This window comes from Zonotrichia leucophrys, chromosome 19 (assembly GCF_028769735.1).
Source record: "Zonotrichia leucophrys gambelii isolate GWCS_2022_RI chromosome 19, RI_Zleu_2.0, whole genome shotgun sequence".
NCBI lineage: Eukaryota > Metazoa > Chordata > Aves > Passeriformes > Passerellidae > Zonotrichia > Zonotrichia leucophrys.
Window position 1 is genome coordinate 6,001,956 of NC_088188.1, and position 26,089 is coordinate 6,028,044.

Below are 26,089 nucleotides of genomic sequence, written 5' to 3' on the forward strand. Positions count from 1 at the left end.
CACAGAAGATTCCAGCTCCTCTTTATCCATCTAAAAGGCTCACAGCAGATCCCAGCTCCTCCTGACCCATCTAAAAGGTTCACAGGAGGTCTCAGCTCCCCCTCACTCATCTGAAAGGCTCACAGCAGTTCCCAGCTCCCCTTTCTTCATTTGAAAGGCTCACAGCAGTTCCCAGCTCCTCTTTCTCCATCTAAAAATCTCACAGCAGATCCCAGCTCCTCCTGACCCATCTGAAAGGTTCACAGCAAATTCCAGCTCCTCCTGGCCCATCTAAAAGGCTCACAGCAGATTCCAGCTCCTCCTGAGATGTCTAAAAGGCTCACACAAGTTCCCAGCTCCCCTTTCTCCACCTAAAAAGCTCATAGGAGATCCCAGCTTCTCCTTGCCCATCTAAAAGCTTCACAGCAGATCCCAGCTCCTTTTTCCCCATCTAAAAGGTTCACAGAAGATTCCAGCTCCTCTTTATCCATCTAAAAGGCTCAGAGCAGTTCCCAGCTCCTCCTGACCCATCTAAAAGGTTCACAGGAGGTCTCAGCTCCCCCTCACTCATCTGAAAGGCTCACAGCAAATTCCAGATCCTCCTGACTCATCTAAAAGGCTCACAGCAGATCCCAGCTCCCCTTTCTCCACCTAAAAAGTTCACAGCAGATCCCAGCTCCTCCTGACCCATCTGAAAGGCTCACAGCAGATCCCAGCTCCTCTTTCTCCATCTAAAAGGCTCACAGCAGATCCCAGCTCCTCCTGACCCATCTGAAAGGTTCACAGCAAATTCCAGCTCCTCCTGACATCTAAAAGGCTCACAGCAGATCTCAGCTACTCCTGACACATCTAAAAGGCTCACAGGAGATCCCAGCTCCTCTTTATCCATCTAAAAGGCTCAGAGCAGTTCCCAGCTCCTCCTTGCCCATCTAAAAGGCTCCTGACCCATCTGAAAGGCTCACAGCAAATTCCAGATCCTCTTGACACATCTAAAAAGGCTCACAGCAGTTCCCACCTCCCCTTTCTTCACCTGAAAGGCTCACAGAAGATACCACGTCCTCTTTCTCCACCCAAAAGGTTCACAGCACAACCCAGCTCCTCCTGACCCATCTGAAAGGCTCACAGAAGATTCCAGCTCCCCATTCTCCATCTAAAAGGCTCACAGCACATCCCAGCTCCTCCTTCTCCATCTAAAAGGTTCGAGAAGATTCCAGCTCCTCTTATCCATCTAAAAGGCTCAGGCAGTTCCAGCTCTCCTTGCCCATCTAAAAGGCTCACAGGAGATCCCAGCTCCTCTTTATCCATCTAAAAGGCTCACACAAGATTCCAGCTCCCCATTCTCCATCTAAAAGGCTCACAGCAGATCCCAGCTCCTCCTGGCCCACCTCAGAGCCCAAACACCCATCCCAGCCTGCAGGAGGGCGGTGCTGCACAGCAGCAATGCCCAGCAAGGCCACAGCAGGCTGAGAACAGCATGTGAAGGCAGGGTTTGTATTTGAGCTGGCAGGAGTGTGACCTTGCCCTTTTCTTCACTGGGATTTACAGGACTAAGTCCAAAGAAATAAATCACACATGGAGCAGGTCTCCTCCTCTGGGCCACAGCTCAGACCCAAGAGCAGAAGGAAGAATGAGCACGTGTGGAAGATGAGGCACAAGCTGCCTTGGTGTGGCAAAGCACATGCCAGAAAAAAGAGGGAACAGGAAAAGAAGAACAGGGGAATCCCAGTATTTCTCCTCACCCTCAAATCCGAGAATGCCACACTCAAAGCTGCTGCAGCATTTCCTGGCTAATACAAGAGATAGTTCACTGTCCCAAATCCTGGCCTGTCGCAGACATCTTTTTATGAAAATCATTTTCTTGGGATTTTTCTTCCTGAGAAGCTGGGAGGCCTCAGGAACAAAATGTAAACAATGATTATCTGCTGCTGTGGAATGCAACAGGTGCATCTGTGATTGGCCCATCTTAGATGTTTATAATTAATGGCCAATCCCAGCCCAGTTACCTTGGACTCTCTGTCTGAGACACAAACCTTTATTATTCATTCCTTTCTATTCTTAGCTTAGCTAGCCTTCTGAAATGAAACTTTTCTTTCTATTCTTTTTAGTATAGTTTTAGTGTAATGTATATCATAAAATATTAAATCAAGCCTTCTGAACATGGAGTCAACATTCTCGTCTCTTCCCTCACCTGAAAACCCCTGTGAACACCACCACACTGGCCCATGCCCCCTCCCCAGCCTTGGGACCATGACAGCATCTGCCTCATCATTCTGGCATTTCTGACAGCTTCGCACACCAGGTTTCTGCAGACAGCTCAGCAATTGCGTGTACCAGCCAATATTCTGCAAACATCTCGTGCCAGACTGAGCTGGCACAGAACGGACACAGCCCAAGGCAGCCAGGCAAGGCAGGGCAGCCCTGCAGAGCACTCCTGGCCCTCCACAGGCAGCTGCCATCCCCCTGTGTGCTCAGCCTGCTGCAGATGTGTACAGAGCAGATCTGGGTGTTTGTTCTCCAAAGCTGCCTTGTTAATGCTGGAGGAATATTGACACAGCGCTCCCTTCCAAGCAAGTGGAAATTGAAGCTTTTTGTTGAACCCTGGTTTATTCTTTAATCTCAGCTTTTAGAACAAGACATTTAACAACATTACCGTTCATTTTTAAGTCACACGTCACAAGTTCAGCTGGGCTCCTGCTTCAGCTGCAGTTGAATGTTGTCTGCTTCCCCAGAAGTCCTCAGAGTGAAGATTTATGGAGAAGCAGACACTTAAACACACACAAAGCCAGAAAATGCAAGTGGGCTTTACTAATGAGGCAGGCACTTTGCTGCATGCACCTCTCTCCACCAGAAACAAGTCCCACTCTAGCAGACACCAACAGCATCTTTTGTCCTTGTCTAATTTGGGAGCTGTGCTGCACACAAGTGGGAAGGCAGTTAATGTATGCACAGTTTGCTCGAGCAGAAAATGCTTGATCTGGTCAGGGACTGGAAGAACAGAAGCTCTGCATTCCAAACAAAGGATTCCCCCAGGAATGGGAGGTACTTGAAGATGTCCACTTGTGCATCTGGAATTAAAAGCTGAGATTTCTCACAGAGAAATGCAAATCAATTAAGTGAACCAAGAAATGTTTGGGGAGGAGAAGGAAAATACTTGGCAGGCAAACATTGAAACGTTAAGCAGCTCTGTGGGAGTCATGTCCCAGGGACTGGACCAAAACCATAATTAGTCTGTTGTGGAGATAAACACCAAGCCTGTGTTCTGTTTTCTCATCCCAAACACCTCCTGGGCACTTGCTGCCTCACATCCTTCCTCCAGCAGCAAAGCTGAAGCACCTGGGGGAGGAAGGGCTTTAGCAAAGTGTGAAGAGTCCTTTCCAAAGTGCACAGGCAATAAACAACATTTCCTCTGGCTTTGCACTGCTCCCAGCCACACTGGGGGCACCTGTGGCATTCCCAGCTGATGGCACCTGCCTGGGAGCTGGATGGCAGCTCTGGATCCACAGTGCCTTGTCCCTCACAGCTGGCAGCAGCCAGAGCTGCCCAAGTGTCCCCACAGAGGCAAAAAGGCCACCAGTCCCACCAGGCTGGCAAGGAAATGAGGGGCTTCAAATGTAGATCACATCTGAGTCATGCTGCTGAACCTGCAGGCAAATCAAAGAGGGAGAATTAGTGTTGGCTGAAAGTAATTCCCTTTGCTCTGGGTCTTCCTCTCCTCCCACTCTGGAGCCTTTTGCAAGATGCTCTGCAATAGTTTTTTCTTCCTTCTTTAAACAAATGTGCCTCACCCCTGAGTTTAATCTTAAAAGTTGTTTCTGTTGCTGCTCCCTCAGCTGCTGCTGCACTCAGCTGTGTCCTTTAACTCTAAACACACCAACCCTGAAGGAGGTATTGAATGTTATATTCAGGAGCTTTTAATTGATCCTAAACCCCTCCAGTTTTGTTCAGCTAAACCACAACAAATCCATCAGGCTTTCCCCATTGCCAACACCTTGCCCAATTAGCATTGCCCACAGACAGCTGATTTCCTTCCCACTGCTCCAGAGCACATTTCCTTCCAGCTCTTCCTCATTCCCCAGCCCAGTGACATTTCAAAGCAGGTTGTTTTCTCCTGCCACCCAGCTCATTGCTCTTCATGCCTCTTTGACAGGGAGCACATGGAAGAGAACTGAGCTGTTGGGAGCCTGGGGATTTATTGGTCTCTCCCTCCCTGCCTTTTAAAAGCAGCAGACAGGCACAGTATGTTTTAAGCTCTCTATACCTGGGAGCACATTTCTCATTTCCAAGTCTGGCTGGTACAAATAAAATTTAACACAGATCCTCCTACTGTGTACAGACATCTCTGCTTCATTTACCAAGGCTTACAGCTTTGCACTCCAGCTTAGATCAGAAGTGAGAAAAAACAGGCGGCCTCGAGTTATAAACATTCCCAAATGATGTGCCAGCACCAGGGGCTCCAAAATCCTGCAAAATCCTTGTCAGCTGTGGGGCTGGGACAGAGCAGGACAAACCAGCCACCCTTGCTGAACTCCCAACTTTTAGGCAACATTTAGGAATTTATTTATGAATCTGATTACCTTTATGATCTGTTTTCTGGTTCCTGTGCCCACACTGTTGGCAGCCAGGGAATTGGCTTGGGAAGATGACTTTTCCACTGGCACCATGTGCTGAATTTTGTTGGTGCAGGGCCAGCTGCTTGCAGTGTTTAACAAGTAAGCAGGGAAAGGTCTTTGAAGATTTACATCCACTGCATCTCCAGTTTCCAAGGTTTTCATCCATGATGGGGCCTTTAAAAGAACAGAGCACATGGAAATTTAATGCCCTCTCTATATCAACACTCATCAAGCCAAAAAGAACATCAGATGAGTAGTCAGAAAATAAAGACCATCTTTCCTCATCATTTTTCAAGCCTCCCTTCTGTCTCTAAAAAACCATTGACTCAGAGCCATTTTTGCTACATGAGGAACAACCTGCAGACAAAGCCAGCCCTATTCCTGCCCTGCTGCAGGAAGAAGCCAAAGAGTTTATTTAAATAAAAAGCAACTTATGACAAAAATCTGGGTCTAGTTCCTCATTGCCTTCAAAAAAAAAAAAAATACACCAAGGCTTTTATGACTTTCAGCAACCACAAAGCACATGAATGAGAATGTGAAGCAAACTGTAAGAAACCACATTTAAATGTGTTAGTCACAACAATTTCATTTGCTCCAAGACCTTAAACCCTGATTGTGATTTCATAATCATAAAATGATTATTTTTTGCTGATGCTCCTGGTATTCAGTGCAGAAAAAAAGGCCCTAAGATTTTGTTTTGACATTAATTTTTCTCTAAAAGTGTTCATGATTCTAATATTTTATCACCAAGGGTAGTGAAGCTTGGACTGGAATAGAGCAGCTCCCTTTGGCACACCCACACTGTTCCATTTTGGGGTTCATGCTGGAGACAGGGACAGGGATTTGGGGTTCTTACACTTCCCAAGGAGTGATCCAAGGAGCCCAGGACTTCATTCCAGTGAAGACCTTAAACCAAGACCTTAAACCCTGATTGTGATTTCATAATCATAAAATGATTATTTTTTGCTGATGCTCCTGGTATTCAGTGCAGAAAAAAAAGGCCCTAAGATTTTGTTTTGACATTAATTTTTCTCTAAAAGTGTTCATGATTCTAATATTTTATCACCAAGGGTAGTGAAGCTTGGACTGGAATAGAGCAGCTCCCTCTGGCACACCCACACTGTTCCATTTTGGGGTTCATGCTGGAGACAGGGACAGGGATTTGGGGTTCTTACACTTCCCAAGGAGCGATCCAAGGAGCCCAGGACTTCATTCCAGTGACTGTAAAGCCCAGCCTGTTTTTCCTCCAGCTTCAGAGCATGAATTTCAGATTTCAGTTCTTTCAGCCGATCTTCGAATTTCCTGCTGTTTTCTAAGTAGTCCAGCCTGAGCCCACACATTGGAGGCAAAAGGTTTAGGGTGGCATAATTCAATCAAGAACAGGTGTTTGTGGAAGGAGGAGAGTTGGTTTTTGTTTCCTTTTATGTTTTATAAGTAAAATGAACTCTGGCAATGCCAGCCTAGCTCCCCTGACCTTGTCACAAGTTCAATTCCTTCCTTTTTGCTTCCCAACTTTGCACCAAGCATTTCCTCCCAGACTTAGGGATGGCTGATGGATCAGCCCTCAGCAATTCCACCCTTTAGCACTAGAGGGAAACTTCTACATGCTGTTAGTTCAGCAAGGTGCTTTGTCCCTCCCCAAGACAGAAGGTTCTGGATTTATTTATGGCTTGATGCCACCAAAAAACCCTTCCTCTGTGTGAAAAGCCAGCGTGACACAGACATCAGCTCAGTAAAAGGCCTCCAGCCACATGCACATCCCAAATTATTTTTAAATTATCTGATTTCCAAAGGTTTCATTGCCTTTCTCATCCATTTGCACCACAGGCATGCTGATACCTCTCTCTCTCTATCTCAAAGGAGAGTCTCTTGAGGTCGATGTCCTTCAAATCCAGCTTGATGGAGCCTTTGTCAAAGTTGGCATCTCTGCTGTCACCTGGGGAGTACTGGGGGTACTTGGCCATGTGCTGGAAGAGGCAACACAAGCACTGTCAGTCAGATCTGATGGATTTGGGATTTCTCCCCTCAGTTTTTCAAGAGTGCCACGTTGAGCTATTTTCTGAGACACAAGGATGTTCCTGCAGCCCTTCCCTTGCACCCAGCTGAAGTCTACAACCCACAGATCCAAGAGCAGAGATTTATTATCCTGGCTGCAGTGCTTCTGTTTCAGCAGAGAATGGAAGCCCAGCCTCAGCAGGGCTGGAGCAGAAGAGGGAGTTGGGGCACAGACCTTCAGCAGTGCCTTCCTGCAGGGGACAACTTCACCTGCTTTGCCTGAACACAGATGGACGTGCCGGGATGACACAGCTGGCTCAGCACAACCCTGTCCACAAAAACTGAAGGCAAGACAGTCTCTGCTCCCCAAGTGCATCACCAGTTCTGGTTTTAACTCTTGCCTTGCCTTTCTTACCACCCCGAACAAACCCAGCTCCCACCCTTGCTAAGCTGCCTTTTCCACACCAGTTTGTCCCCCAGCTGGATGCAGCCATGCCACTACTCAGCTTGATGAGGGCTATAAAAATGCCATCAACACCTGACTATCCCTGAGGATGAAGTGGTGCCCAGTGGAGCAGAACTTACAGGATAATTAAGCCTGGTTATGTCTGAGAGCTTCTGCTTGGCTTTGCGTTCGGCCTCGCGGGCCTCGTGCAGGTCTTGCTTCAGGTGCTCTGCTTCCTTGGCTCTGCAAGAGAAACATCCTGAGGGCAATTCTGATGGTTTCCAACCAACACAGGATTTCAGGGCTCACTACCTCCCAGAGAAGTCCATTACTGTGTTATCTTTACACCAAGGCACTCATGGGAGGATGCTCCTGACTGGGCACAGCAGGACAGACACACCCCTGCACAGAGTGGCTGAATTACCATGATTTTCCTACTCCTAATTTCCATGGGTTCACTTAAAACCTGCTGATACAGATTCTCTCCAGGCCATCAGATCCTCCCTGAGGTGGGCAGAGGTTGCTCTTTATTTTGGCAAGCTTCCTAAAACAAGTAGGAGGATTTCTTAACAACAGGGTTAAAAATCCTCTGTCAACACTGGCCTGCTCTGCACGTTCAGGGAACATGCAAACACTCAGAGTTGTTTATATTCCAGGAGTTTACCTGGCTTTACACTTCCTAAAGATCTGAAAGGGAAACAAGAGACCATTCACTTGGTACTAATGAATGAAAACAGCCTCATATCTCACAGGGTATAAGGGGTAAATTTAGATAGGTAGCCAGTGCTTATTTGATAACACTGAATAGGAAGATGCTTCAGCATTCTGGATCTTTCTTGCTAAATATTCTCTTTCCTGCTAAACATCTTTTTCCTGCTAAACATTCTTGCCAAACATTCTCTTTCTTGCCAAACAAGCTTTGCATCCGATCCTCTGTAAACTTGCCCTGCAATACAACAACAGCATCCAGGTGGAACACACACAGCCCAAGGAGGCTCAGTCCCTCTCAAGTGTCACTTCAGGAGTAATTCCCCTCTCCTGGGCTGGGCTCCGGGGCAAGCAGCACTCCCTGCAGCCCAGCCGGGAGCGCACAGAGCCGGGGAAGCAAACCCCACCTCCTGTCCGACTCCTTCACCAGCTTCACGGCGATCAGCTCCGCCTCCCGCATCTTCTGCTCCATCAGCCGCTTCTCCTCCTTGCTCTTCAGGGCTGTGATCTCCAGCCTCTGGCGCTCCTGCTCGGCCTCTGCAGCGTTCTGGGCCAGCAGCTTGGCCTCTTCCTCTGCAATCTGGGCTTTCTCAGCCAGCAGCTCTGCTGCTTCCTGGGATCGCAGCTGGGGAGAAAGAATTTTTCTTAATTTTTTCTTCTTATCTAGAACCTCCAAAATCACCCCTGCAGGCAGAAGACATCTTTTACCAAGTGAGAATTTTTCTTAATTTTTTCTTCTTATCTAGAACCTCCAAAATCACCCCTGCAGGCAGAAGACATCTTTTACCAAGTGAGAATTTTTCTTAATTTTTTCTTCTTATCTAGAACCTCCAAAATCACCCCTGCAGGCAGAAGACATCTTTTACCAAGTGAGAATTTTTCTTAATTTTTTCTTCTTATCTAGAACCTCCAAAATCACCCCTGCAGGCGGAAGACATCTTTTACCAAGTGAGAATTTTTCTTAATTTTTTCTTCTTATCTAGAACCTCCAAAATCACCCCTGCAGGCAGAAGACATCTTTTACCAAGTGAGAATTTTTCTTAATTTTTTCTTCTTATCTAGAACCTCCAAAATCACCCCTGCAGGCAGAAGACATCTTTTACCAAGTGATAAAATATTGTTTCTTAAATAAAAACCAGACAATTTAAGGGTCTGATGTTCCTCCTCTGCTCCAGAATTTCCTGTGTCTCACCACGACAAAGCAAGGAGAAAAATCTTAGAGCTGGACAAAGCTGAAGCCAGCCCCTTCAGCTGCTTCTTTCTCCCAATTTCAGCTCCAAGATTGTTTCCTTTCCCCTCCTCTTAGCCTGAAGAGAGCAGGGTGAGCCAAATGGAGGGAATGGATCAGATCAGGCTTTTCCCAGGGATTCCTGCATGCCCTTTCCACGATCAGAAACTCTCCAGCCTTGTCTGAGCTACAATTCCTGCTGTCAAAAAAAAAAAAAAAATCCTACTTCCAAACCAAAAAACCCCATCAAGCACAAGAATATTCACCAGAGCCTCGTTGGCCTGCCTGGCTTCATCTTCCAGCTGGAAAAGGCGCCTCTCCAGCTCCTCTTTGGCTCTCTCAGCTTCTTCCCTGAGCTGCTTCTCCCTGGCCAGCCTCTGGTTCTCCATCTGGAAGCAGGAGAGCAATAGTTGGTGGAATGTTGTATTTTCAGGGACCACCGAGGAAAGGAGGAATGATGAATCTGACGCCATGTTCTCAGAGGCTAAATTATTATTATATTATATTATATTATATTATATTATATTATATTATATTATATTATATTATATTATACTATATTATATTATACTATATTATACTATATTATACTATATTATATTATATTATACTATATTATATTATACTATATTATACTATACTATATTATACTATACTATATTATACTATATTATATTGAAAGGATATTTATAGCAGGTTAAGATAATAATGAAAACTTGTGACTCCTCCTAGAGTCCTGACACAGCTTGACAGCGATTGATCATTAAGTTAAAACAATTCACATGAAACCAATGGAACAAACACCTGTTGGTAAACAATTTGTTATTTGCTATTTTAGGATTATGATTAGTTATATTATTTATTATTGTTTTTATTTAATTTTATATTATTATTTAGTACATTATTTATAATGTAATTTATTCTTAGTATTTGTATTGTATTATATTATATAATGTTCTATTATACAAAAGAATACAGGAAGGATACTGACAGAAGGCTAAAAGATACTAATGAAAACTTGTGACTCCTTCCAGAATCCCAACACAGCCTGACAGTGATTGATCATTAAGTTAAAATAATTGATATTAAACCAATTGACATAAAACAACCACCTGTTGGTAAACAATGTCCAAACACATTCTTAAAGCAGCAAAACACAGGAAAAGCAAATCAGATAATTATTGTTTTCATTTTTCTCTGAGGCTTCTCAGCTTCCCAGGAGAAATCTTGGGCAAAGGGATTTTTCAGAAAATGTGATGGTAACAGTGGGATTGCAGCAGGATCTCACCTGGGCCTGAGTGAAATGCCCCAAATGGAGAAGGGGCTGCTCTCCAGCTCAGCAGAGATGCTGAAGCTGCCTGAACTTTGCAGCACTGAGCTCCCCAGCCAGGCACTCCTGGTTGTTTCAGTGCTGGGAGAGCCCTTGGATTGATCTGGTTTGATCCCAAATCTTTGGGATCCCCTCCCACACAAACACCTCTGATCCCCTCAGACGCCAGCGCTGTTCCCACATTCAATCCTGCTGCACTTCCTCACCTCCCACACACACACTGATGGAACACAGAGCTGCAATAATAATCACTGTCTTCAGCAACAGAGGAGCAGGAAAATTCTACCTTTTTTCTAGCTTTTTCTTCCCTGGCTTGTGCTTTCATTTGCTGGATCTCTATGGAGTCCACTTTTCTCCTCCTCATAAATAGGTCGTGGTTTCCAATGCACAACTGGAAAATCTGGATGGGAAAGGCAAAGCAAATGGGGTTTGGATGGATCTGTGCCCCTGCCAGAGGGACAAAAGGCCCACACTGGCCTAACAGCACAATTCTGACTGCAGCACAAGTGCTGGCAGCTCCAAGAAATCAGCACCCAGAGCAGGCTCACAGCCAGACACACAGTTCAGGTAAATTTGTAACAGGACAGAGATTCCTCCTGTCCCACATCCCCCTCTGATCCCATTTCCCTGAATTACACAGGCTGAGATCCCAAGATCACCGTTTTGTTCACAAACAACATTTCTCAGTCAGTATCACCAGGCTCAACTTTAAAGCAGTTCACTCACCAGTTTGTTCACTTTGAGCTGAGAGGAGAAGAACTTGAAGACTTCTGCTTTTTTGTCAAGGGGTTTAATAGTTAACTACACAGGCAAAAGGAGAAAAAATAAAAAGAAAGGAAGCACAGTGAGGAAGGAAAGAAGTTTAAAACTATTAAAACCAATGCAAACTTGAGCTCATCTCCACTTCTCTCTGTGATTTAGCAGTGATTTATGCCACAAAGAGGGGCAGAGTGATGTAAAAGTGGTTTTGCTCACAGAATTAAGCTGTGTTGGAGAATAAACACCCAGGCCCAGCCCAGTGCCAGTGTGGATGGGGATTTTCCTGCTGCCACCTGTGCACTGTCCCCAGAGCTCTGGAACTCATGGTGATCAGGAGGACAGGACACAGCAGCAATCCCCAGAAGCAACTCCTAGAGCCTGGCCTTAAAGCCAGGGAAATGTCAAACCTCTCAGAGCAGCAACAATTGAAGGGATAAACAAACGTGTCAGGGGCCTAAGGGCTTGTTCTTCAGAGCAGCAGGGCAAAGTCTGGAGACTTCCTCACTTTTTCAGCCCCAAGCTGTTCCCAGAGGCCAGGCAGGGTTTTCCTGCTGCCAGCTCAGTGCTTCACTCCATTCCTTGTGCTCTGTTTGGCTACAGAACAAAATATGGCCCTTTTTATTTTATTATTTTTAAGGCCCTGTCTTCTGTTCCTCACAGGTTCCCTGGCATTTAATTCCTCTAATTCATTTACAAGGTAATTCCTGTGTAATTCCAGAGCATCTGAGTCACCAGGATCATGTCCTGGAGCTCCTTTCACCCTCTAGGTAATGACTGGCTGCCTTTTGAGGAGCAAGGCTGTGATGTGTCACTGAATAAAGTGAACCTTAAACACAAAATTTCCCCCCAACAGGGAGTTAAAGCAGTTTATTCACACATCTCAGGGGCAGTTTGATGATATCAGAGACCAGAACTGTTCTGGAGGCAGCAAACCTGCAGTCCCCTCTGATTTAATAGATATGAATTCAAAATCTCATCTCAATTTTAGATCCCAGTTTCTGTGGGCTGTTTGCCAAAAGCCCCACAGAAAATGGAACAGGCTGTGCTGTCCTTTGGCTGACAAATTCCAGGTATTCCAGCACCACTGCAGTTTCCCTGGGTTTGTTTTTTTTCTGATTATAGCCTTCCATACAGCTCATGATTTGGACTGAGAATAAATTTCCCTTTCTAGAAGCAAAAGCTGAGCTGCACAGTGAAATTGCAGTGCTGGGGAGTGAAATCATGTCCCAGCAAACTGGCAGAAGTGAGGCAGAAAACCATTAATACCTCCCTGCATGTCTCCTCTTGCCACTGGGCTCCAAAGCTCAGCTGCAAGGACTTCTGTGTGTGCAAGCAGCATTTCGGTTTTTATGGCTCGTGGAATTCCTGCTGGGATAACTGAGGAAGGCAGGCACGGTGGCATTCATAATATCTGTCTTTTTCAGAGATCAACACATTTGTTTTGCAAAGGCCAAGCAGCAGGGAAGGAGCCAGAACAGAGGCAGAGCTCAGGGAACCGAGGTTCAGAGCTCATCTGCAAGGCAGGGCTGTTATTTTTAGTTTTTGTAACAAAGCTCCCCAGGATTTTCCCCTTCTCCCCCAAAATTATTTCAACAGAGGAAGCTTTCAGCCTGTTCCAAGAATCCCAGTCCACACCCATGCCCGTGGAAAAAGAATAATACATCAAAGCCATCATACCTCTTTCTCACTACAGGAAATGTTTCTGATAGAGCTCCACTCAAAGGATTTATTGGGGGAGAACCTGTTATTAATGCTGTAGATATGAATACCTTTGGCATCAACTCCAAGCAGGAGATCTGTGTGGTTTTTGTTTTGCTAAAAAACAAGAGAGATGAGTAAATGGCATTTTTGGTGACATTAAACAACCACAGACAAGAAACACCTCTTTTAATATATTGATATTTGCCTGTATTTAGGCAATTGGTATTTATATAAAATATCATGAGTGCTGTCATTGGAAGTATAAAACTCAGTCCTCTAGGCTGCTTATAGCAGCTCAAACTATTTCTCCTTCCTATTCCCTACCTGGAGTTACTCAAAACTTTTGTCAGGTTGTAAAATATTCATCTTAACTGTTTTATTCACCTGCTTATTTAGCAGGCAAGAAAAACCAAGCCAGAACACAACCAGAAGTCAGGAGTCCCAGTTCCAAACTCCCTGGAGGACTTGAAAAGGACAGCACCATTATCTGCAGCCAGTAAAAACTGCTAAAATAAGGCACTTACAGCAATTGGGAAATAATTGACACCATACATTTCCAAGTCTTGGGCAATTTTCAGATAGTTCATCTCAGCTTCATCCCTGGAGAATAAAGCCATGATTATGAAATGCCTTTCCAGCCCTTCTCTCCTGGCTGACTCTCCATTTCCCACTCAGAAAAGAACAGGCAATCTGACCCTTTGTACAAACTTAGTTTTGCCATCTTGCTCTCAATAATAGAAAAAAAAAAGATAATAAAAACAGCATCTGGACAGGATAAAGAATAAAATAAAGAATAATAAGGAATAAAAGTTGCAACTGTTTCAAAAGATGACTCATGGATAGTGTAATCTTCATTAAAATTCATTAAAAGTCTTATCCTTGTGTTAGTTTTGCCACTCCATGTCTTGGAAAACCATCCTTCCATTGTTTTCCATGAATATATTTCTTTCAGGAAATAAGAGTTCATTGAGAGATGGGTATTGGACAGAGCTTTTGGCCAAGGCCAAAGAAGAGTGAGAATCTCTTCACCCATTTTTCTTCTCCCTTCAAAGTAAATCAGTAAATCTTGAGGAAAATATTCAACAAAAATAATGCTAAGAAGCCTCCAGAACAGAAAGAAACAGAACCCAAATATTAGGGAAAGCTGCCTCTGGGTGCTAACAGATCTTATTTATTGTTTAATTGGATTTCCAGACAGACTGAATTACACTGAGAACAACAAATCCCACAAATAAAGAAATTTTCCAAGAAATGCAAAGGTTTCCTACCTGGCAATACCCCTGTGCTCTGCATACCAAGCAGTGATTTTCTCTTCCCACATCTCTGCTGTCAGCTGGTACTGCCTGAGCACCTGCAGGACAAGGAGGGAGCTGGGATCCCTGGGAAAATCCAAATTCCAGCTCTGCCTCTCCCAAGCAAAGTGAATGCAGAGGTGCAGCTCACAGCTTGGGCATTTTGCAGAGTTTTTCATGAATTTAACATTAATTCATGTTTTTAAATTAATCCCCAGCAATAGCTGCACTGCAAAAAGGAGATGGAAAAGTTTTGCACTGCAAAAGAGGAGAATTCAAAGATTTTGCACTGCAAAAAGGAGATTCAAATATTTTGCACTGCAAAAAGAAGAGATTCAAATATTTTGCACTGCAAAAAGAAGAGATTCAAATATTTTGCACTGCAAAAAGAAGAGATTCAAATAGTTTGCACTGCAAAAAGGAGATTCAAATATTTTGGACTGCCAAAAAGAGATTTAAAAATTTTGCACTGCAAAAGAGGAGATTCAATTTTTCATGAAAAGAAATTAAATATTTTGCAATGCTAAAAAGGAGATGAAAATTTTGCACTGCAAAAAGGAGAGATTCAAAGATTTTGCACTGCAAAAAGGAAGATTCAAATATTCTCAATGTAAAAAGGAGATTTAAATATTTTGCACTGCAAAGAGAAGAGATTCAAATATTTTGCACTGCAAAAGAGGAGATTCAAATAGTTTGCACTGCAAAAAGGAGATTCAAATATTTTGGACTGCCAAAAAGAGATTTAAAAAGTTTGCACTGCAAAAGAGGAGATTCAAATATTTTATACTGCAAAAAGGAGATTCAAATATTTTGCACTGCAAAAGGGAGATTCAAATAGTTTGCACTGTAAAAAGGAGATTAAAATATTTTGCACTGTAAAAAAGGAAATTCAAATATTTTGCACTGCAAAAAGGAAATTCAAATATTTTATACTGCAAAAGAGGAGATTCAAATATTTTGCACTGCAAAAGAGGAGATTCAAATATTTTATACTGCAAAAAGGAGATTCAAATATTTTGCACTGCAAAAAAGAGATTCAAATATTTTGCACTGCAAAGGAGGAGATTCAAATATTTTATACTGCAAAAGAGGAGATTCAAATATTTTGCACTGCAAAAAGAAGAGATTCAAACATTTTGCACTGCAAAAGAGGAGATTCAAACATTTTGCACTGCAAAAGAGGAGATTCAAATATTTTGCACTGCAAAAGGAATTCAAATATTTAACTGCTAAAAAGGAGATTCAAATATTTGCACTGTAAAGAAGAGATTCAAATATTTTGACTGCAAAAAGAGATTAAAATTTTGACTGCCCAAAAAGAGATTTAAAATTTTTACTGCAAAAAGGAGATTCAAATATTTTGCACTGCAAAAAGGAGATTCAAATATTTTATACTGCAAAAGAAGATATTCAAATATTTTGCACTGCAAAAGAGGAGATTCAAAGATTTGGTTTTTATGAAATTAAGGCTCACCCTTTTGGGCAGCAGCTCATCATGGGCTAGAAAGCCTGGCTCGTGGAAATTTGGGTCGTAGTCACCATACTGTCCCAAAAAAAGAAAAGTTATTTCAGTTTGTTAGAGGCAGAATGCTGAGGGAGTTGTTCCTTGCATAGTTTGAAGTGAAAGCTTAATGCAGATTTTATTTTGGCTCCCCTGCACACATCCCCTCATCTGAGCAGGCCATGGAAGATCCTTCCAGAGAGATTACACTAAAACGTTAGGACCAAATAAATCCCTTAAATTGCAGAAGCATAGAACAAAAATCCTTGTAGTGGCATTTAATATTTTGGGATTTTTTTCTAGTTGTGCTGTATCTTCCAGGATGACCAATTTTACCCTGCTGTGTTTTACACACCACCACGTACATGTGTTGGTTAAACCATAAAAAAAGTCAATTAAAAAAGAGATTTTCTATGCACAAACCTTGGCCTGAACAGCATAAGAAGCCAGCAGAACTGTAGCTTCTGGTGAGCAATAGATTTCCTCATCCAGGATCTGCTTCTTCACCTAAACCAACAGAAAAAGGGAACAAGTTCAAAGTCAGGACTTAAATCAGGCTTGAAATGAAAGCAGACATGCCCAGACCAGAACTTGGCACCAAATATCACCTTTAGGAGTTAATAACAGCAACAAGAAATTGGCACTCAGGAACACAGGAAGCCTTTAGTTAGCATTGCATTTAATGAGACCAAAAAATGCCAGTCAGCTCTCTGCACACACTAACACAAGCAGTCCTATAAAATAAAATCCTATAAAACATCAATTTTATTGTCTGCGCTTCATTTCTTTTAACAATCCTTCTTTTTTCCTGCCTTTGGAAAAGTCAGCTTTGCATCACATCAGCCATCAGATTTTAGGTTGGGAGGGAGCTCTGGAGGTCAGGTCCAAGCAGAGCAGACTCAGGGCTGTGCAGCTGCCATAGAAAATCCACAAGAATTTGGATTTTCTGCAGCTTTCCAGAATGAGAGAATAAAGGAGATCCTCAAAAGAGCAGCTGAATAATAAAGCACTTCATTTATTCATTTTCAACGGTCTAAGCACAATCAGACAATGCTAAAGAGTCTTTCAACATTCTTTTCATTTTAATAACCTGTGGTGCCACCAGGAGCAGAGGTGTTACAGTTTGTAAGGTGTTGTTTGATTTTAAATCAGTTGTGCAATTTCTGTTTGAAAACCTAAAGAGGGAAGGGGAAATTAATCTCCCCAAATCCTCCTCTCAGGTGTATTTAGCTTAGGAACAAGCACAAGAAAACAAAATTTTGCATAGCTCACAGTCTTCAACATTTCCAAATGGAAAAATGTCTTGAGCTAGCACAAGTTCTGCTTACAAACACACCTCTGTAGGTGCTGGGAACTGAAATGAGCCACCAAGAAAGTTTTTTTGCTTTCAAATTCAATCCCTGGTGAGCACAATCTGTGAGGCTGAGTTACAGTGCAGGGAACATTCTTTCTAAGCTGTTAAAATGGAAAAGAATGGAAAGATTTTTCTTCCAATTTGGAAAGCTCCAGCTTTCACTCTCCAGAGTGCAAATCATGCTCCAGAATTCAGAACAATGTGGATAAATCCCCCATAAGTGTCTGGCTTGTTTTGTTTGTTTGGGGTTTTTTTTCTGATCAGTTTTTACAAGGACTTTTTGCTGAACTTCATGAAGAAGCAATGAATTACCTCATCTTTAAGCAGACAATATTTAGCTTTAGTCATTGACATTTATTCAGGCATTTATGCCACATTAATTTGCAAAGGTCTGAAGAGTCAGGAGAGCTGAAATCTTCAGGCATCCAGATGTCTGAACATGTTTTTCCTATTAGCATCCAGGTGTGAGCTGAAGTTCTTACACTCAGGAAACTTTGCAAGTTCCAATTTGTTTCAGCCTTGTTTTCCTACTTTGGAATGAGAAGAATTTGCTAATTGCGTATCTGCTAGTTAAGGCAGGTTCAAGCAGAAAAGCAAAAAAAAAAAAAGTGGAAAAATCAGGATTAAAAGAGTTCTGCTGTCCTCATTCCTTTCCAAAATTAGCTGAAGAAATAAATTGCCAAGTTTCAGAATGTCTATCAAATTCCATGATCTTTTATCCCTACAATCCAAAATGAAGGTTTAGGGAATTCCATCTTTTATCCCTACAATCCAAAATGAAATTTTGGGGAATCCTTGTTTTCTAGAGGTTTTGCTCTCCAGCACAAAATTTCTCTGAAAGCTCACAGTTCTTCCAGCAGTTCCAGCTTTGGAAGGAATTTTTAAATTCCAGCTTTGCATGGAATTTTAATGTTTTTAACACATATTAAAGAGCAAAACAAGCCTGGAATATTCAGGTTTGGAATTATCCCCCAACCTGCTGGGTGTTGTCACAAAAACCTGCAGAAAATGAAACATTCAGCTTACCTGGACACAAACCCACAGCAGGCAGGAGAAAAGTTTGTATTTCATAAAAATAATGTCTGCAAAGTTCTTGATACAGCTGAAGCAAGCAAAATTATCCCGAGCTGCCAACAAGATCAAAGACAATGCAAAAGGACTGGGGGAAATACAGAAGGAATTCATGGTTCAAAACTTTTCCTGACCTGAAGGAAGAATAAATGCTGGGTAATTTCCTGTAAGAGTTCCTCTTCTACCTTCTCTGGGTAGAATTTAGCCAAAAAATGAAAGCTAATGGGATCTTCTTTGGGGATTTCTTGATCTAAAACCTGTTTACAGATAAAATAAAATGAAATCAGCAGCAAAAAGGATACATGAGTGTCTTAATATTCCCAAGGAAAATCAGAAAGCAGCCAATAATCCATTTAAAGCCCTCCCATATTTTAGAGGGCAGGGTAATTCTGAGCTTTAATCTAACAGCAATCAGTGGTGATTAGTGTGGGATGCTGCAGGTCAAATGGGATAGAAGCAATCAGAGCAAATAATCCTATTTTCACCTTAAAGAAAGCCACCATGTCAAATTCTGAGTTGTCATGGAACCCATCCCTTCGGCTCCCACGCTCCAGAAAGTCAATATTTATAGAAGTAAATTATTAATTGCCACCCATGTTGTCTCCTGTACCTTTTTGTCCATCTTTAACCAGGTGCACATTCCTTTAATTGTGTACTGCAAGCCAAAGAACCAGGTCTCCCTTAAACCAAGGGCTCGGCACACCAGGTCAAACAAATCCTTTCCCTTCCACTTCATCTGAGAGAGAGAGAGAGAAAAATCAAGAAAAACATGTATATCCTGAATTAATTTGCTCCATTTGAGCCTTTTCTCCTATGAAATCTTATTTTATCTTTAGGTTTTAATGAAATATTCTTGCTGCTGTGTCAGAGTTGCTGTGTTCCCCCTCCTCTCCCTCTCCAGACACATCCAGAGAGCAGCTGGAGTCATTTCCCCACCAAGCACTGGAGGGAATGAGGATTGTGTTATTGATTTCCCTGGGATGTGGCAAGTCTTTATTAATATTTGTCCAAAATTTTCACTCAATGCTTTACACAAATTGGAGAGACTGAGAGAAAGCCAGGGGAAATCAAATCAGGGCACGGGGTAGGAATGCTGAACAATGAGAACAGATCCACCTTTCCCACCCCTCAGGGATTTCAGTGGCACCAGGCCAAGCCTTTATCCTGCTCTGATTGAAATGTTCAATATTTCTTCTTCTTCAATATTTTCATTTCAATTTAGCAGCCACAGAGAGCAAACTTTGATTCCAAGGTCCCAAATTCACACAAGTCTGATGCCTTGTTCCCTTCACCAAAGGGGCTGCTCCTCTGTTCCACCACAGTTCAGAAAGATGATTTTAGATAATTGCTAAAACTAAAAAATTAATGGCAAAAAAAAAGGGAACTTTTAGGCAGTATTGGAGTGGAAAGCTGGAAATTATCCCAGCAAAAGAGCAGGGTCTGGGGAGAAAGCAGAGGTAGCAAAGGAAGGAACACACTATTTGTTAACAAGGACTCTGAGCTCTAAATCAGATTTTCCAAATCCTTAATTTTCACAATCCTGCCTGCAAGTACTGCAGAGCAGTAAGTCATCCAAGATTAATCTATCCTGTTTCTGAAGGACCTAATAAATTACATTAAATGGCTCACAGAGCAGTCAGGTCTCACTAAAACTGCCAATCCCACTGGAACTGAGTTTTCTAACTCCCCAAAACACCTCTGTGCCTTGTTTTGCTTTTGCTGGATGATTAGGAATTAATTAATCAGGGACAGTTCTGTCCCTTCAATAGTACAGCCCAATTTATTTAGCAATTGATCATTTATTTTTTTCCCCAGCCATGATTTCCCTAATTAATTTATCAGCCATAATTAATAGAACTGCCAGCTTTTTCATCAATCCTTTTTTCTCTTCTGCCCAGAGATCCAAACACCCATTGCAGGTAAAGAACTGGAGTTTATAAATGGAAAATTGCTCAACAAAAGTACCAGCTTATAAATTATTTTATCAACATTTTAGCACCAGCTCTGACCAGTTTAATCTAAGCTGGAAGTGTCTTAAAGAGTTGTGTCAGTTCCAAAAAAAAAAAAGAGAAAATTTTATGGAGAAATAGGAATCCTTGCAAACAATTGGAATGAAGAAAGCAGTTTTAGTATTAATTTAGCTGTGTCAGTCAAATGGATTTCATGCAAACAACTTTAATTCTGAAGAGTTAAAAGAAGAACACAGCTGAGATTAAATAATCCATTATTTATAAAAATAACATCAGATTTAAAACCATCCACGAGCTGATAATCTGAATTTTTTCCAATCTCTTGCTAACACAAAGGGCACTCCCCACTCTCACCTCACAGCTGAACTCCATCTCAGCATCCACTGTTATAATTCTGACTTTAAAAGTCTTTGGTTGTTTCTTCTTCAGGCCTCTGATGGACATATTTTTCAGCTGATGAGGGCAGCCACACCTGAAATTAAACATTGGAAATTCAGCAGCATTTTCTTGGTTGGATTCCAAACCAGGATGAGTCCAAACATGCAGAATAAATTCACCGTTAGAGATGCATTTTTTGTGGCTAATAAGGATGTTGAAAGAAAAACCTTTTAAATTAGTTTGCTGCTTAAAGGAAGTTGCTCAGAAAAAATGTTATTGCTGTCTTTTCTCACATTTTGGCTATCATAAATAAAATTCTCTTTCTCTGCAGCATCTCCACTCTGTAGAACACCAGAAAATGCAGCTAAACTTTATTCTATCAAATCCAGCACAATCCTTTCCCATCAGTTATGGCTCCTTCAGCAACTAAACTATTGGATTTCTTTCTAACATGAGGTTTTAACTCCCTCAAATTATACAAATGCCAAGAATTTATGCAATGAAATTCAGCTGAATTTACCACATTCCCACGTGCTACTCACTCACAATGATAAAAGGTTTTTAGAACAAGAATTTTCCCAGTGAAGTTCTCGTGAAATTAACTTAATTTTGCAGAAGCTGACAGAAAATCCCATCAGAAATCTTCTATTCTAAATGTAATCACCTCCATGCCACCCAAAAAGTTGAGGAGATGCTGCTTCCACAGGCACAAGAGCCTTGTGGAAAGCAAATATTGAAAGCTGGAGTTAAATGAAGGTGTGAATCTGCTCCAGGCAGTTCCCAGGCATTTCTTTCTGAGCACAGGAAATCAGCCTGTAAAGGTTTTTGCTTCTTTTTACTTTATAAAATTAACAGGTCAGTCTTGCATAATGTAGTGAGAATCTGTGAACTGCACAGGGCAAGAGACTGAGGCATTCCTGGTTTCCTGCAACACAAAACCATTACAGTGTGGCAGAATTCCAAACTCCCCTTGAGGAATTCCAAAATAAAGCTCTAGCTGAAACTGAAAATTTCCATTTGCCTGCACCTTCCAGGATTTCATAAAATATTTTGGTTTGTTTTTTTTTTTTTTCTAACAGCTCTAAATTGGCTTGAAATGTATTGGTTTTTCCACTTACTTTGTTTGTGCCACCCTCCCACAAATTTTGAGGGGTTAAATAGGAGGGGAAATAGATATGGAAGTGTTTTTTTGAGGTGAAATAGATTTGGAAGTGTTTTTTTGAGGTGAAACAGGTATGGAATATTTTCTTTAGAGATTACAGGGAAGCTGAGGCAGGGAATAGATAAAATAGTCACCAAATCATAGGGATATCAGAGGCAGAGCTGAGAACAAGTGATGGAGACAACTCAGAGTGGGGAAGAGGAGCTCAGGAGGAATTTCATCCTCCTGACACCACTGGGGAGTCTCTCTCTGGCTCTGGTGGAGCTTCTCTGAAGTCTTGTTTGGGTTTGGGGCACCACTTCTGGAGCTGGGAAGACAACTGGAGTCCAAAGGAGAGGTCCCAGGGCTAGAAAATCATCTGTGGGGAGATGAAAGCAAGGTTAGAACAGAGAAAGGGGGAGCGGCTGCTCTTCAGGACAAGGAATAATGGGGTTCATGGAGTTGCAGACTGAGGAAAATTCGAGAATAATCAGGATATTATGGTGCTGGAAAAGCACAGGGAGGCATTTTTGTTTCAGAACTCCCCCCCAAAAACAATGTGACAGCATTGTCCTGCAGACTGGAGGCACCCAAACCCTCAAAGGACTTCTGCCATGAGAGGCCACACTACCCAAAACCAGTGAAATGCACAATAAATAAAGAACAGCACACCCAGAGCCCAAATCCCATCACCCCCAGGGCACCTTTCTCCTCAGGGATTATATTTTAGAGTGAAAACCAAATTTTCCTCTATAATTTAGGCAGCTCAGTGCAGAGCTCAGGTCTTTTCTACTTAGCACAGCAAAGAATTTTCAATTAAGGAAAAATATTGAAAACCCCCAAAATTACCACAGCAATATTGACATGCATCATGTGAGGGCATCCAAACCAGCAGTAAATTACCACAGACATCTTTTGATCTCTAATCTGCAAAATTAAATTTTAACCTCTTGCATTCCAAAGATCTTTTCCATCAGTTTTTGTTCAAAACTGTAAATAATTGTACCATACAGCATTGATAGCCTGAGAACTACAGACTTCTACACAAAAATGGAAATAGATTTATTCGTTTCTAGAAGAAACATCAATGCTTGAAAACTAAGGAGAAAAAAGCTTCATAATTCATTTTTAATATGTAACCTGAAACAGCCAGCTGAGTTAAAAAGGAACTTGGAGTTAAGGCCAGTACAGAACATTCTCAGAGTTTCATATGGAAAAGTCTGAACAGATAAAATTGAACAGCTGGAGAAAAATGTACTCATTTTCTCAAAATATGAGAAAAATACCAGAGCTTTTCATTTGGACTTTGAAGTTATTTCTTTTTTTCTTATATAACCAGGTTGAAACGACAATATAATTTGTTCAACATTTCCAATAGCATTTTTTTTTGTTCTTTCCAGAATTTTTATTCCATGGAAAAGTACATTCTGACTCACAGCAAAAAGACATTTTTGAATATCAAATTTTCCCCAGAAAAAGTAAACTGCATTTTAATCAATAGCACTGGTAAAGAAATTGGAAAGGGTTTTCACACTGAATTGCTGAAATGAATGTCAGATCCTGACAACAGAAGCAAGAGCACTTAGCAGACAAGATTTTAGAGAAATAACTTTTTCAAGTAAGAGAAGTCTTGCTGAAAAAAAAAAAAAAAGACAAGGAAAAAAAGAAAAATAAGAAGGGTTTGCAATTTTTTTGTGTAAATGTAAAAGCAATTCCTTCTAACAAGAGGGAATCAAGTGCTCCAAGGCTCCTGACACCCAGCTCCAGTGATTTACTCCTGCAGGTGCCACAGGGAATCCAGAAGGAGCAAAATGTGATGGATCAGAGCATGAATGCAAAGCAGGGCAGGGTGATGAAAGATTCCTGCCCAGCCAGAATCTGATGGGAACAGAGAGTTCAGGAGCTGGGAATGGCAACAAGCACAGGGAGATGAGTGATAAAAGCTTGGTGTGCTGAGGGGAACAGCAAGGCAGGGATGGGGAATAAAATGAGAAGGAACAAATGAGCCCAAAGCCTCTGTGGGTGCCCAAGATGAAAGGAGGGACATCCGGCAGCTCTGGGGCTGAGTGTTCTCCCTGCTGGAGAACGAGAAAGCGGCAGCAAAGCGCGGGGGAAGAGCAGGAAGAACTGGCCAGGTCGGTGTCCCAGCACTTTGATCCACGCGGGGAGGCACCCACAGAGCGCTCAGCACCCACCCACGGGCAGCCACGGAGGGAAAGGGGGAACCAGCACCACACACACTCACCGGGCTCCACAAATCCACCAGAACTCGGCGCCTTGCAGGCAAAAACCTGCTGCCCGAGGGTGAGAGTGAAATTTATGCTCAGTGAGTTTTGGGGGCAATTTGTGCTCAAGGTGAATGGATGGGTTTTGTAGGGCTCTCCAAACCTTCCCTTCAGGTGGCACTGGCTCTCAGGGACAGTCATGACCATCCATCACCCCTGGGGCAGCCACACTGGGGTGAAAAATCATGTTTTCACACACACACACACACAAAACCCAGCAGCACTTTTAAGGTGAGAACTCAGGTGCAGAGAGGCAAAGAATTAATGGTGATCAAGACCCCTCTTACACCTTCACAATGAATCAGCCTTGAAAGGATCAGCATGGTCCTTACAAACACAAAACCTTCGGGACAGCACCGAGGATTCAAGAAACAAGGCTTGGGAATGACTTAAGAGCCACCAGCAGAAGATGCTTGAAGCACCCCACTGCAAAAATCACATTAGCTGCAGCTTGAGAGAGTGTCAGCGCTGAAATATTTACTGCGACTCCGAGTGGCGAATTCCCCTGACTCATTACGTTTCTCCCGGTTCCTGAATTTCCATACTCCGGCTCGGGAATGAATGCAAAGGATTTGAATGCAGACAACACAGGCGAGAGAGCGTCGTGGGCTCCGTGCTGCTGTTGACTCACGCTCCTGCCTCTGCTCCCTGCCCGAGGAGCGATTTCAGCAAAGAATTCATTGTTTTAAAATGGGTCAGCAAGATAAAGGGGTTTTTTTTTACCCCTCACTCTTAAAAGAAGTTATCTAAAGTCACCAGTTGGAGCAAGACTTACCTCACAGATGCTTTTTTTGAATGATGATAAGAAAGGGGAAAAAAAAAATCCCTTTTAATCCAAAAACTCCGTATTTTCCCCGCAGACATCAATATGCAGCCCTCACAAGTTTTGCCACTGAGAATAAAATCCAAGAACAACTTTTCTACTTGATCCCCTTCCCTTTGTTTCCATGATCTGCAGCATGTTAGCGCCCTCTGAAAAATCAAAGGATTGCTTTCCCAGGTGATAGGAACTCTTTAACCATTTCCTGCCCGCACCAGGGCTCCTCCCCACTTCCCTGCTCTGTAATTCAACCAACCAGGCACTAAAAGAAGAGAAACCCACGAGTTTTGGCTTGGATAGCTGTAAAAATGGATAATGAATTTCTGAATAATTCTTTGGATGGTATCTAATCAAATTATTTCAATGGTGTTTCCTGTTCTGCCCATATCAACCACCTTAAGAAGGGAAACTGCCTGGAGTTGTGCAGCTAATTAAATGTAATTCCCTACCTGTCCTCTTCCTGCCGTGAGTGATGATGGGACACCCACAGCAAAAAGAGAACAAGGCTCTAAACTGGGCAGCAGCCAAAATATCAGCAGAAAGGGGTAAGTGAGCATATTTAAATAAAATTTTAAAAAGGGATGGTCTCAGCTTGAAGTCACATGAAAGACCAGGAGCGTGTTACCTCAAAGTCCAATAATTTTGCCATTATTCAGTTTCTAAGTAGTGTGGGGTTTTTTTGCTAACAGAAACTGAAATATCTTCCAGGTGATGGATAGCAAGGACAGGCCAGCTCTCACTCCATATCTGCTATAATTATTCCAGATTTTTATGGAATACCTTTAAGATTTGTCTCACGTCCATCACTTATCAGCAGGGGGAAGAGTACAGCGCTTGCTGATGTGCAGAAACCTCGAAGAGGCTGCACTGAGAGTCAGCTCCATCCCCAAAATTCCATGTAAAGGATCCCCCAGCACCCACAGCCTGCATTTGTTTGGAAGAGAAGGATCAGGGAAGAACCTCATCACTCCCCAGAATTACCTGAGGGGAGGTTGTGGTGAGGTAGGGTCACTCTCTTCTACTGCAGTAAGACAAGAAAAAACAGCTCTAAACTGAGATCGGAGATTCAGATTAGATATTAGGAAAAATGTTTTCACTGTTTGGGTGGTCAGGCACAGGAATAGGTTGACATGGTGGGGTTACCATCCCTGGAAATATCTGGATTGTGGTGGGTGGTGCAGTTTGGGGTTATGGTGGCAGTGATGGATGCAGAGCTGGACTCAACAATCAAAGAATCAGAATATTCCGAATTAGAAGGGACCCATCGGGAACATCAAATCTGACTCCTGACAGGTCACAAAATGCTCCAGGAATCCCACCACATATCAGCGTCCTTGAGCCCTGTCAGGTTTGGTGCCATCACCACTGCACAAAGGAGCCTGTTCCAATGCTCCACCACACTCTGGGTAAAACTTTCCCTGATATCCAACATAAACCTCTTCTGATTCACTTCTAGCCGTTTCTTTGAGCCCTGTCACGCATGAGACAGAAAGGATCAGAACCTGCTTCACCTCTTCCCACC

General features: G+C 42.6%; 1 protein-coding gene across 8 annotated transcripts; it reads right to left on the reverse strand.

The window, feature by feature from the left end:
- Positions 1-2,578: 2,578 nt before the first annotated feature.
- On the reverse strand, positions 2,579-25,563 carry LOC135455740 (merlin-like). Of its 8 annotated transcripts, none has more exons than XM_064729189.1 (19): positions 25,549-25,563; positions 21,618-21,841; positions 20,298-20,415; positions 18,584-18,709; positions 18,108-18,230; positions 15,972-16,055; positions 15,522-15,590; positions 14,024-14,106; positions 13,280-13,355; positions 12,732-12,869; positions 11,022-11,096; positions 10,582-10,695; positions 9,232-9,354; positions 8,145-8,362; positions 7,170-7,272; positions 6,429-6,556; positions 5,765-5,915; positions 4,554-4,763; positions 2,579-3,620 (listed from the first exon to the last, which is right to left on the reverse strand). In XM_064729189.1, exons 2-19 carry the CDS (start codon positions 21,623-21,625, stop codon positions 3,585-3,587), a joined length of 1,983 nt encoding a protein of 660 aa, XP_064585259.1. In that variant the 5' UTR covers positions 21,626-21,841; positions 25,549-25,563; the 3' UTR covers positions 2,579-3,584. The 8 variants fall into 8 exon arrangements, with proteins under 8 accessions (XP_064585259.1, XP_064585257.1, XP_064585258.1 ...); XM_064729187.1 differs by lacking the exon at positions 25,549-25,563 and adding an exon at positions 24,523-24,746; XM_064729188.1 differs by lacking the exon at positions 25,549-25,563 and adding an exon at positions 23,708-23,926.
- Between the last annotated feature and the right edge of the window lie 526 nt (positions 25,564-26,089).

Excerpts from the sequence above, each read along its gene's own strand:
- LOC135455740 (XM_064729186.1), bottom strand. The coding sequence starts at position 24,611 with ATGTCTGCGGGGAAAATACGGAGTTTTTGGATTAAAAGGGATTTTTTT. Across the intron at positions 18,710-20,297 it reads AGATGGAGTTCAGCTGTGAG|ATGAAGTGGAAGGGAAAGGA; the intron begins GTGAGAGTGGGG and ends TCTCTCTCTCAG. Across the intron at positions 10,696-11,021 it reads AGCTCAAAGTGAACAAACTG|ATTTTCCAGTTGTGCATTGG; the intron begins GTGAGTGAACTG and ends TTTCCCATCCAG.